This window comes from Suricata suricatta, chromosome 10 (assembly GCF_006229205.1).
Source record: "Suricata suricatta isolate VVHF042 chromosome 10, meerkat_22Aug2017_6uvM2_HiC, whole genome shotgun sequence".
Taxonomy (NCBI): Eukaryota; Metazoa; Chordata; class Mammalia; order Carnivora; family Herpestidae; genus Suricata; species Suricata suricatta.
This window is the reverse complement of record NC_043709.1, coordinates 61,529,906-61,542,633: the sequence shown is the minus strand read 5'-3', so window position 1 is coordinate 61,542,633 and position 12,728 is coordinate 61,529,906. Positions and strand designations below refer to the sequence as shown.

General features: G+C 48.4%; 1 protein-coding gene across 1 annotated transcript in view; it reads right to left on the bottom strand.

The window, feature by feature from the left end:
- Positions 1 to 3,939, bottom strand: part of KRT84 (keratin 84) — a 7,204-nt gene extending 3,265 nt beyond the window's left edge. The window contains exons 1-5 of the mRNA XM_029955493.1: positions 3,388 to 3,939; positions 1,952 to 2,160; positions 1,296 to 1,356; positions 711 to 806; positions 538 to 542 (exon numbers count right to left, since the gene is read on the bottom strand). Coding sequence (XP_029811353.1) covers positions 538 to 542; positions 711 to 806; positions 1,296 to 1,356; positions 1,952 to 2,160; positions 3,388 to 3,939 — 923 coding nt within the window. The remainder of the gene's footprint in view (positions 1 to 537; positions 543 to 710; positions 807 to 1,295; positions 1,357 to 1,951; positions 2,161 to 3,387) is intronic.
- Positions 3,940 to 12,728: the final 8,789 nt, after the last annotated feature.

The following is a 12,728-nucleotide window of genomic DNA, read 5'->3' as shown; positions in this document are numbered from 1 at the left end:
AAAAAAAAACCCTCATTATATACTTCAAGACTCCCTTTAACACTTTGTTTGCTAAGGTGAATACATGGTACCTAGGAGTTTGATGGAGGAAAGTGAGAGCCATGTTAGGGCTGAAATTTTCCCTGGCTGTGCTGGTCATGGATCATTGAGAGTTGATAATATTGCAGAACAAGGTGGTTTAGGAATTCCTATATCCCAAGTCCTTAACAGAAGCAGGGGCTTGGTTTGTAAAGGCTCCAGAGGGAGCTTTCTTCAGCCTTTTCACTCAGAAGCAGACATGAGCACTGGCTGGCTCTGTTCTCGACCAAACAGACCACTTACAAAGCAAAAGATAACTAATTCATCTAGCTAATTAGGTCAAACACAATTTTTCTTAAATCTCCCAGAGAATCAGTTTTCCAGAGTCTTTCGATCAGTGGAGAGGAAGTGAAACTCCTAGACCCCAGTCTTTGTTTCGGCCAATAAGGAGTTGGATAATAGATCCAAGGGATTTATTCATAGAGATGATTCAGGTTGCCAAGAAGCCTGCCTGCTTACCTTCCCTTCTCCACTTGTAGACGCATCAACATATAGAGGACATAGATTTGATTGGGAAGAAGATGCACAATACCAAATGTTAGAAATTATGCCAATCCAGATGAAGTCCCTCTCTGAGGGTCCAGGCCAAGCACTCATCTCCTTGTTTAGCTCAGAAAGGGATAAATGCTTACCGCCATGTATAAAGCTTTGAGAAAGTCAATTTCCTGAGTTAGGGCATCCGCGTTGGCCTCTAGATCAGACTTATTTAAGAAAGCTGTATCCACGTCCTACATAAAAGAGAGAAGGATAAAATGGCAATTACCTGTACGCGGTTTAATCTTAGTAAGGTCTGGGGATGGGTGTGAAGATCAGGCTGGTCCCCATAGGGGTAGGCCAGGCTTTGGGATGGGTGATGGAGTTCTTGGGATACAGCTTAGTGACTATTGTTCTTCTCCATACTACAGCATGAAAACTCCTCTGGGGGCTGCTAGACATTTTCTGATGCTTATTTGGAGGCAAGGAGACTCTGGATAATCTAAGACTCTTAAAAGGTCATCTCTTCAGACCTCTGCTCTCATGAAGACCCAATCCTAAATAATTTGAGGCCAAATCCTTCCAACTCTGAAGGAAACTTTTTATGACCTTAGAGGTTCCACTCTGTGTGAGTGGTCCCAGACTCCACAGGGCTGCTTGGGAAGTTTCCAGGGCAGAAGATGTCTTGGGAACATTTTACTGTGTGGAGGAGAAGTTTGCTTGGACCTGTGACTCTCTCTTACCTTCTTCAAAGCCACAAACTCATTCTCAGCACTGGCCCGGAATCCCACCTCCTCTTCGTACCTGGATAATAAGGATGGAGAGTGTGAGTTCTCATTCTAAACTGAGAGCCAACTACTCTCCCCTCCCCAGTGCGTTTCTTAACGCATCTCTGCTGTACCCAGGAGCATGGGTCCCCGTTGTCACCTACATGTGCACGTCTCATCTTTGTCTCATCTTTAAGACCTTTTATGAGCCTGTGACCCTCAGTTTTTCCAAATTCCTTTTACTTTCTCAAATTAGATTCAGGTTCTGAAAATGTGGAGCATTGCTATGCTCCTCTGCTAGAAAAGACTTGGGAGTCATTGCACTTGAACACAGAGGAAGTAGGAACCAATTCATTGCTGTACCTGAGTACAATTTTTCTGGAGTCAATGGGCCCATTCCCCCAGGCAAGACTAGGGACAAACCATGCCCAATTCCAAGACTCGTTTTTACTCAGGACCCACAGAGGGCCTCCTCCTCTCCTACATATCATTGCCACCACTCATCTCTAGGCTGAGTATTAAAACCAGCATTGAAACCCTGATCCATCCAGCTGCTATTATCTGAGCTTGGCAGCTGCTTTGGGGACAAAACCCTGCCTGTCCTTGGTTTACACAGTTCATATTCCACTTACTTCTTCTTGAAACCCTCAAGAACATCCTGCATGTGGTTCCTCTCAGCCTCGAACCGGGCCCGGTCACTGTTCACTACATCCAGCTGCCTCCGCAGGTTGGTGATATAGTTCTCAAAAAGGGGCTCCAGGTTGCTTCTGGCACATTTCTGCTCTTGGAGGAAGTTCCACTTGGTCTCTAGGAGCTTATTCTGCTGTTCCAGGAACCGCACCTAAATCCAGAGTCAAAGAAATGGCAGCTGAATAGCTTGGTAGAGTCATTTACATGTCGACCAGCAATTCAGGTGGCCAGAGATGGTTCTCAACTCCATGTTTACATTGTCATCTTGCCTGTTGGCTTTCATCCCCCGTGTAACTCAGTAAAAGCTGAAAGAGTAGGTCTGTGACCCTCTCCTCAAGCTCAGCCAGGCTCAGCTAAACAGAGGCACTTCAGTTTCATTTTACCTCTACTCTCCAAGAAAGTTGTAAGCCAGTCCACTGGGAAGTTGGAAAATTTGATTCTACCTGAGCTGGGATTTACTTGTATCTAAAAACTGACATTGGCCATCCCTTACATGGAATGAGGATCAGAGTAAAGTATATTGGGGTGGGATAAAGCATTAAGAGGTGGGGATTCTCAGGTCATAAGTCATTCCCACCATCCTAGATACTCCATCAGCTGAGAATTGAAGAGCTGGAGGAGAACTTGGAGATCATTTGTTCCAACACCTCATTTCAGAGATGAGGAACCTGAAGTTCATAGAGATGAGTTTTCATTTTCAGACACAGAGCATTCCTGCTCCATGGAGACATCATTTGTGGGATGTCAGTTCCATATCATCATTTCTCTCATGAGTCTGACCATTGTGACTTCCTGTGGTGGTTCCCCACTATTTCCCTCAATCTAGGCAACTCAGCTGAACTGGGGGAGTATACAATCTAGGCAACTTCAGCTGAACTCCCACACAGAGAGTATACATTCCTTGTTTTGTGCAAAAATTACTCCATACTCCACTTTCCTGAGCCTGAACAGATGTGGTCACACAGCCTCAGAAGCTATGACGATCTCAAAAAGAGCATAACGATCTCAAAGGATAAAACTTTTTCAACATGTAGCCAACATCTGGCCAAAGTCCTGATGTTTTTGCCTTGTTTGGGAGATACTTCTAAGTGACTAGGTGGTAGGTCTTAGTTTGTCCAGATGCCCTCAGATTTGACTGGATGCTCCTCTCTCTTCCAGAAGACACAACCTCTGTCTTAGTCTATCCCACCTTGAGGCATTTCCTCAGGCTTGTCCTTGTTTTGCAGCAGAGTGACCCAGAAATCATACTATGGTGCCTGAAGGTTCTGGGTCAAGGTTGATGCCCCAGTCCTGGGCTGTTTCTTCTTAAGGGAGAGGACACCCCAATGCACTTTAGCTCTCACCATCCCATACCCAGAGACTGAACTGTTATAGGTACCTTGTCGATGAAGGAGGCAAATTTGTTGTTGAGGGTCTTGATTTGTTCCTTCTCATCCTTCTTCACCCTCTGGGCATTGGGATCAATCTCCAGGTTGAGGGGGGTTAGCAGGCTCTGGTTAACAGTCACTGCCGTGATAGATGGGGCTGCTGGGACTCCAACTCCTCCAACTCTGTAGCCAAAGCCAGGGCCACCAAAGCCATAGCCAAGGCCACCACTGGCTCCGAATCCCAGACCAACACAACTGCTGGCCCCAAAGCCCACACCAGCACCACTCCCATTACCAAAGCCAAAGGCCATCCCACTGCCAGCACCAAAGCCAACTCCACAGCGGATGGGACGAGGGCCTACAGCTGCCATCCGGGGTGAGCACGATCCAAAAGCGATAACACTCCGACTACCAGAGGTGCCAAGGCCCCGGAAGCCAGGCCCACTCCTGCAGGAGACAGAGCTGGCCCGGAAGCGATTCAGGTTCTGGGGGGTCACTGCTGAGCAAGAGCTGAAGTTGCCCATGCGGCAACCAGAGCTAACTCTGTAGGAGCGGCAAGACATGACGACTTCCTGGGTGAGGATAGAGCAGAGATTGCAGAGTAGGGTGAGCTTGAGCTGGGAGTCCCTCTGAAACTAGTGGATCTCTCTTCCCCCTTTTATGTGTCTGGGGATGTGAGGATTGGCCCCATAAAAACAAAAAAAATCCATTTGGACACATTTATGAGCTTGGGTAGTTAGCAGAAACTCTTCATGCCTGTAACTTTGTTAATAATGAGCTAATCTCAGACACACCTATTCTCCTCAGGATCAGGGCTATAACATCAAACCTATAAACATTAAAAACACATAAACACATAAACATTATGGTCTTATTTTTTCCCACAAGTCCACTACAATTGCCCTTATGGGGACATTAATTCACTTTGGTCATAAATCCAATAGACTTTTTCACTGTAAGTGTGGCTAACCACCAGAAAGTTAGGATGGTAACAGCTCTAACAAGAGGCTCAAAAGGATGCATCCATATGGATATAAACTCCTGAATAGATGGGGGTTGTGCAGAAAAGACAGGGTCTGCACAGCTCTGAGTAACACATTGTATGGCAAGCATATAGTTTATTGCATCTCTATAGATGGATTAAGTAGACCAAAAACTTTTGTATTGTTTTATCTGTCCTCCATGCTACAGTGTGGCTGCCTATGTAAGAGTTGAATTTTCAGTAAATCTCATTTGGGTTAGTACAGACACGTCTGATTTGAGAAACCAGAAGAGATTAATTCACTAATTCATTAGTTCATTCAACAATTATAAGTTGTCTATTCTGTCCCAGGAAATGTATTTGGTGCTGGGGGCACACAGATAAAAAGACAGTCTCTATGGTGGAGGAAGATTTATCTTAAGGACTTCCACTCATCAATATTTCCATGGCATAATTTGAGGCCAAAGCATGCCAATGGTTTGGCCATATGCCTGTGGGGAAAGTTAACCATATGGTTTTGAACTCCCAAAATACACATTAGGGCTGATCTAAAGTCTTGTGTGCAGGTTTCTTGCATTATTGATGAATCTTTGGTTAGGATAGAGATCCAAAGCTATAAGCATCTGGTCTATGCCATACCACCCTGAATGCACCTGATCTTGTCAGATCTCAAAAGCTAAGCAGGGTCAGGCCTGGTTAGTACTTAGATGGGAAACAAAGAATAAGCATCTAGATAGAAAAGTTCTAAGCAACTAGACATTATCATTGTTATCAATATTGCAGCTCTTTCAGGATCCAAAGACAAGTGTTTGCCTTTTCTATTCTTGTATAACACATGGCTTATTCTACTTTCCCTGTGCCTGGTGGATGTTGTGCTTGCTGAATGCTTGGGATCCTTTAGGATGCTTGGGATTCTACTTAGAAGGTGGTGTGTGCTTTTGACCTGAGCTATCCAGCTTGCATCTTCACTATTTTCTTCCTTTCCAATCATACAGCATTTATTTCCTTTTGTCTGACTGCATTATCTAGGATTTCCAGGATGATGTTAAAAATCAGGGGTAAAAGGGGCCATCTTTGCCTTATTTTTAATTTTAACGGGAAAGCTTCAAGATTCTTACTATAAAGTATGGTGTTAGTTGTGCGGGGTTTTTTTTTTTTTTTTTGGTAGATTTTTAAAAAATCAAATTGAGGAAGTTTCCCTCTGTTCCTAGTTTACTACTCTGTTCCAGCTGTCAGGTGTGTGACCAAAGAGAGAAGCAGGAAAGTAATAATAAGAGAATGCTTTTTGTGAAGATTACTGGTGATCTCCATGGTGCTGACTTCAGTGGCCTGTCCTCAGCTCTCACTTACCTTCTCAGCTGTATTTGCTGTAGTTGAGCATTCCCTTTCCTTGAAATCCTTTCTTGTTTTGGTTTCCAGACACCATGCTCTCCTGATTGTCTTGCCATTATTACTGACAGATTCTGTTCAGTTGTCTTAGCCAGTTTCTTCTCATATCCCCAACATCTATGCACTGCAGCATCCTTGGGCCCAGGCTTTGTACCTGTTCACATCTTTATCTACATCCATTCCCTTGGTGACACCATACAATCTCGTGTCTTTAAATAATGTCTATTCACTGATGACTGCCAAGGCATATTGCTATGGTGAACATCCCTTCTGTTCTTCACATGTACATTTTAATCAACATTTTTATTTGGATGTCAAGTAGGCATCTCAATCTTAATGTATCCAACACTGCTTTTCCAATTGTTCCTGCTAAATATGTCCCACTTGCCAGGCTCACTATCCCTTTAGTAGCTCAGACCAAAAATCTGAGAGTCATTCTTGGTTCCTCTGTTTTTTTCCTACCATTGGCAAATCCTACTTCCAGGACCCCTACTCCCTCTCACCACCCCACTGCTGCCATGTTGCCCCGGCCCATCACTTCTCAGAGTCCCTTGGTGTGTCCTCTAGCTCGTCTCCCTTTTCTCCTTGAGTTTTTTTTCTTAACAGCACAGAATGATCCTTTAAAATCGTGTTAGATCATGTCATTTCTATGCTCTCCTTGTTTCCCATCACACTGAGTAAATGCCATGCAGGACCCTCCACAGACTGTGCTCCCCTTTCACTGACCTCATTTCCCTCTACCCATCTGAATGCTCTCCAGACTCTAGCCACCCTGACCTCCTGGTTGTCCAACAAACAGGGAAAGTCCTTCTTCAGACACTTTATCACTTGCTGTTTTCTCTGCTGGAGTCACTGGAGACTCCTTTTCCTCATGGCCCAGTCCCTCAGCTCTTCCAAGTCCTTGCTCATAGGTCATCCCCTAAAGTCCCCTCCCCCATGCTCTCCCTATCCCTCCTCCTGGTGTGCCATCAGGGGGCCTCTCCTGCATAGGTCTGCTTGTCCGTCTTCTGTCTTCCCTGGCTGGAATGTAAGTTCCAGGATGCAGGCACTTGTGCGTTTTGTTCTCTGTGTTCCCAGAGATTAGTAGAGTGGAGCACGTGACAAGAATACCTACTTTGTAGAATGCATAAATACACTTCAAAGATTCAAATCAGGACAAGAGGGAGAAAGGAGCAGGAAGTAGGGAGAAGAGGAATTTGAGCATTTGATTTTGGAGATATTTCATAAACAGGAGACTCCAGGCTCCAAAATGGATAGGCATGGCCCTGAGAATGATGGCAGGGTAGAATCTCTAGCACTTATGGGGCACCTGGGTGGTTCAGTCAGTTAAGCATCCGGCTTCGGCTCAGGTCATGATTTCACGGTTTGTAGGTTCGAGCCCTGCATCAGGCTCTGTGCTGACAGCTCAGAGCCTGGAGCCTGGTTCAGATTCTGTATCTCCCTCTCCTCTGATCTTCCCCTGCCTGCACTGTCTCTCTCTGCCTCCCCAAAATAAATAAAAAACATTTTTTAAAAATCTCAAGCACTTATTGAAGTGCCAACCCAGTTTGCCTTCCAGCTCTGGCCTCTTGGGCTATGAGTGTGGCTGTTTGGAGCGAAGGGCCAGGCAAGGGGATCTAGGTGGTTAGGAAGGAGCCTGGTGGACCCCTGGTGGGTGAAAGGGGGAGGAGAGGCCTCAAGAACACCAGTGAGTGTGCCAGGCCAACGACAGGGACTTTACACAGCACTTGGAGTCTGCTGGACCTGGGTTCAGTCTCAGTTTTGCCACCTGCCAGCAGAGTGACCTTGGACAGTGGTGCATGGAGGGCAGGTAAGGGACAGGGCTCTGCTGCAGGTTTTTGTCTACAGAGAACTTCAAAACAATAACAAGAGCAACTGAATGTCAGTCAGCTTGTTACTACTCCTGTTCATAGGTCATTTCGAAGAGTGTTAGGCAGCAAACATGCCCCCTCTGTGGCATACAGGTGACCTGGGGGGACTGACACCTCCTTTTCCTACACAGTACTGTGGGGGTAAATGTGAAAATGTCTGGGGCAATGCTGTGGCAGCTGGTGTGGTTACTGCCATCCATCTCTCCCCTTTGCTTTCCTCCCTCCCTCTCTCCTTGTCTCTGCTCCTCCTGTCTCTTTTGCACAAGCCTCCCCTCCCTTTCTAGGTGGCCACCCCTGTTCCTATCCAGCACCTGCCTCTTCCCACATCACAGTCCCACTTTGCTTTCATAACCGGCCAGCCATTCTGGGGCTGTCCCAAGCCTCTGGTTCCCGTGGGCCTGACCAGGCTGGGCGGGTGGGACCAGTCAGGCGTAACTCCTGTTTTGGAATGGACTACCACCATCAGCAGTTTCTAGTTCTGAAACATCATTCCCTCATCCGGTTCTTCGGGGTGGGGGGTGGCATGTAGGGAGGGGGAGGAGGTGCCCTGGAAACTGGCCTGACAATTCCTTCTTCCTGCTGTCAGTCAGCCCGGGGGCAATCCCCAGATCTGGGGGCTGAGCCCAGCCAAGGCTCCTGCTGGACGGCTGTGGGATGGTCGCCAGCGATCTGCCCTCTGTGCTGTGGTGGTGGTGGTGGTTGGGGGGCGGGTAAGGGGGGAGGCAGAGCCGCTGCAGGGGAAGCATGGGGAGAGGCCCTGTCCTGGGCCTGGGAACCCGGAGCAGGCTGTGGCTGTGTGTGCGCGTGGGAGGGAAGAAGAGCAACAGGGAAATCCCAGATATTGAGAGGCTTGGCTTAAAGCCACCTTCTTCCAGGTGTTTCCGTTTTGCCCAGAGACAAGTTTGTGCTGGAAAAAGACACTCACTGGGAGGTGTTCATGCTGAGACCTGCCCCCTCCCTTGCCCTGCCCTGTGGGAAAGGAAGCTCGGGAGTCCCCCAGCAGAAGGAAGGGAACAATGGGGGAGAGGCTGAGCCCACCCCTGCCTAGGCCTTCCACCCCTCCACCCTCTCAGACTAATGCCTCTTGAATGGAATTTAAACACTTCCCCCAGAGAGACAGAGCACCCCTCTTATTTGGAAATCCCTACTCTTCCAGGAAGGAGGGTTTTATTTGGGTGAAATTCCAATTCCTCACATTGCCAAGGCAGCTGTCACCTGTCCAGAAGGTGCACAGGTCAGGGTGCTCCTGCACCTTGCTGGGTGCTGCTGTGTGCCCGACACTGTGTTTTGCTGCTGAGATGGCTGCGGCCCAGCTGGGTGTCTTCCAGCAGACACAGCGATGCTGTTCCTTGGTCTGTTCACAGGGCCGCTTCTGAGGCCGTTTCCCCCCAGTCCAAGCCCTGGTGGAGAGCAGTAGTGACGGCTGTACCTGGGGCCACCAAGGGGACTGGGATGAGGAAGGAATCCTGGCCAGACAAGGGGCTGTTGGCGCAGGGGCAGAGGGCATCTGAGGGAGGGGGAGGGAGGGCCCAGAAGGGCTTCGTGGGGAGAAGAGAGGCCCCAGTGAGGAGAGGAACAAGGAAATGGGAGATGTTCTGGGGAGACAGACACAGAAATAAGGAACTCCATTTTGGGTACTTCTACTGTCCCCCAGGCTCTTTTGGGCTGTTCCTGTCCTGTCTTTACAGGGGTGTTCTGGAAAAGGCCAGGATTTGGATCCCCGAGGCCCAATGGGATGCAGTGAAACTCAGACATCATGTAGACGATGGTCTCGAAGATCCTCTCTGTCTGTACCCAGCACCCAGCACAGGGCTGGCCCTGAGTGCAGGTGCCTCGGTGAATGGAATGTGAACCACTGGGCCACCACCAGGAGGCACTTTTGTCCCATCTGCCTTGAGTCAGCGCCTAGTGGGGAGGGAGGAAGAATTCAAGGGCTGCTGCACAACACTGAGGGGGACAACCTGGTGGAAGGTCTGGAAGGGGATGGCCCAGCCCTCTGAGCTCACTTCCAGGGCAGAGCTTGGGTCCCCCTGACCACTGGGATGAGTTTTGCCTAGGGCACTCTTCAGACAGCCTTCTCTTTCTCTGGGCCTGTGTCCTCTAAATGGGAAGTCCCAAAGGGATGGTGGCCATGCCTGAGCCTGCTTCACAGTGGGGTATTTCCTGGGCCTCAGGTAGCCATCTATGGGCTAGAGGTGGGCAGTCTATTAGAATCTCTGTTTTTGCTGACTCCAGCTCAGAGTATTCCTGTATTCTTCAGAGCTTTGTATATTCATCAGCAAGGAGCTTAGCAGGCTCTAGGGCCAGGTTGCAGTGGGAATGGATGCTGGGAGGCCTTGTTCTTTGTGTGCCCACCTTCCCCCTGTGTGGATGTCCCGCTCTCCTGACTCTCACTGGCTCAGGCACAGTGTGTTCTGGCTCACAGTCACTGGTCCCTCGGCCTGAAACCACCACCGGGCTTCCTTCCCCTGAGTCCTGCTGCCTTTCAGCGTCCAGTTTGCCTGCCCTCCTCCTGGAGACCTTCCAGAAGCCTGGGACTGGATGTGACCCTCAGTTACGTCCCCCTCCACAGCATTCTCACATGTGAAATCTCCCGTTCTAGATCTGTATGCCCTGCTAGGCTGTAAGCCCTGGGAGGCATGGATTGGGGCCAGAGCCTCATTTAAAAGACCAAACAGCTTAACTGAGATATAATTCACATACCAGTGCACTCATTTAAAAATATACAGTTTGGTGGTTTTAGTATATGCCCAGAAACATGACACTGTCACCATTGTCAAATCTGGAACATTTTCACCACCTCAAAAGGAAACCTTTAGCTATCACCCTCCACCCCATCTTCTCTTCCCTCCAGCCCTAAAGCTTAGTTGGCTTTCTGTCTCTATAGATTTCCGTATTCTGAACTTCCATAGGAATGGAATAACAGAATATGCGGTCTTTGTCACTGGCTCCTTTTATTTACTATGATGTTTTCTAGGATCATCCAAGTGGTAGCATGCATCAGGTCTTCATGCCTTTTCATGACCAAATAATATTCTGTGGTGTGAATACACTACATTTTGATCTATTTGTCCACTGATGGACATTTGAGTTGTTCCTACCTCCTGGCTGTTGCGAATAACGCTTCTATGAGCATTCACATACAAGTGTTTGTGTGGATGTGTGTTTTCAGTTCTCCTGGGTGTATACTCCTGGGTTCAACGACAGGTCTGTGTTTGCCATTTTGAAGAACCACCAGACTGTTTCCCAAAGTAGTTGCACCATTTTACAGGCCCCACTTCAGGTTCTGGGAACTGTGTCTACTCTGTCTACTGAGTAAGTCAACACTGATTGGAGCTGTCTTATTCATCATGGTGTCACCACCACCCCTGGGTGGCCTGACCCATAGCAGGTGCTTGAAAAGAGTCTATTAAAGGAATGAAAAAGTGAATGAATGGGTTCTTTTGAATATGCTTCCTAAACTTACGCCCAGACTCTATCCTTACAATCTTCTCTGTGAGTGTCTCTCTGACCCCCTTTCCTGGCATGATCATTAGTTGCCTTTTCTTGTTTCTCCCATACTCTCTGCCTCTCATTATCTATGACTCCTCTGTGAAGTCAAAAGCCCCTCTGGGGTTAAAAGAGTGTCTTAGTCACCTCTGTATCACCGGCGTCTAATGCAGGGGTTGTCATAGAATATATGCTCTGAGTGGGGCTGTGGGGGAAGGAGAGCTGTACCCTAACACTGAGGAGAGGGTATTGTCGTGGAGGGATTGTTACACGGGATCAATGAGGCAGCAGGAAAGGTTTGGGGGCCCCACCAAGGGTGGAAATGCTACTGCCAAGCCTCAGCTCCAGGTCTTGGGGCTCCCTAAGAGGGACAGGGGACTAGAGGGTCCTCCCCACTGGCTGGACTGCTGCCCATCTGCACTGCTTTCTCCAGGCCTGCACCTGATATGCACCAAGACTGGCCCAGGATAGGGAGTTGGAGCCCAGGGCTTGGAGGCTGCCGAGTACAGATATGATAGGGAGCCCACAGGCTTTCTCTAAGACATGTGCAGGGGACCATGTGGTGAGGAAGCCTATGTGCATAAGGCCATCGTTTTCAACAGGGCAAGGGATTGGCAATCTATTGGGGTGTGATATGCAGGTTTTAAATGCGATATGTGTGGATCCACATTTTTTCCACAGGCTACTTGCAAATTATTCATATGTAGCTCTTCCATTTGTATAATAACCTTCATTTCTACTCCCAAGCCTCTCAGCCCCCAGTCCCCAGCCCCCAAAGGCTGCTCATTGGTTCCCCTTCAGCCTTCTTGTGCCCCACAGGGCAAGGTAAATAATACCGATTGCTGCACGTGTGAACAGTCAGTTTATTGGGAACAGACAGCCCAGAGGCTCATGGCAGAGTTGGTGGGTCCCTAGGTGGGTGAGGCTTCTGCCTGATGCAGTACTAGGGTCCTCTGGGGAGATGGGGTCAGTGCAACTCCTCCTTCTGGGCAGTCCCTGAGCCAAAGCCTCCAAGTTGCTGGGCAACCCCACACCACTATAGCCAGGCAAACACACTTACAACAGACCCAAAGCAAGAGGACCTAAAAGAAGAAAGAGCAGGACCTGGAGGGGGGCGGGGGGAGAGAGGAAGGGCTATATACAGAAGGTGGGGGAAGGGCTTGATTCAATTGAGCAAGTAAATGGTGTCCACTCTTGACTGTCTGTCTAGTAAATATTCCATGTTCCCTTGCCTTTGTTCTAGGCATTTCGCTGGCCATTGGCTGCCGATGTGGTTTAGGAAAAAAATGTATTTTCATAAGTGTGAGTTTTATAGTGTGAGTTTCACAGGATGAGCACACTTGGGCAGGTAAATACACTGCCCTAAAGATCCCCTCTTGATTCTTGGCTTTGGACTTCAGAATGGGAGATTCTGGGGCGCCTCTTTTGGATAATTGCAGTAGTGCATGAGTTAGCTGGGTGTTAAAAGAAGTTCTCTTAAGTGTGTGAGAGCCAGAGGTGAGGGAGGTGGGGAACTTCCAGGGGTAGGTAGTGGGAGATTGGCTTTGTAGGGAATCTTCCAGGGAAAAATCCACAAAGTGGAGCTTTGATGTGTCCACCCCGAAGACCTAGCTCAGGGCCT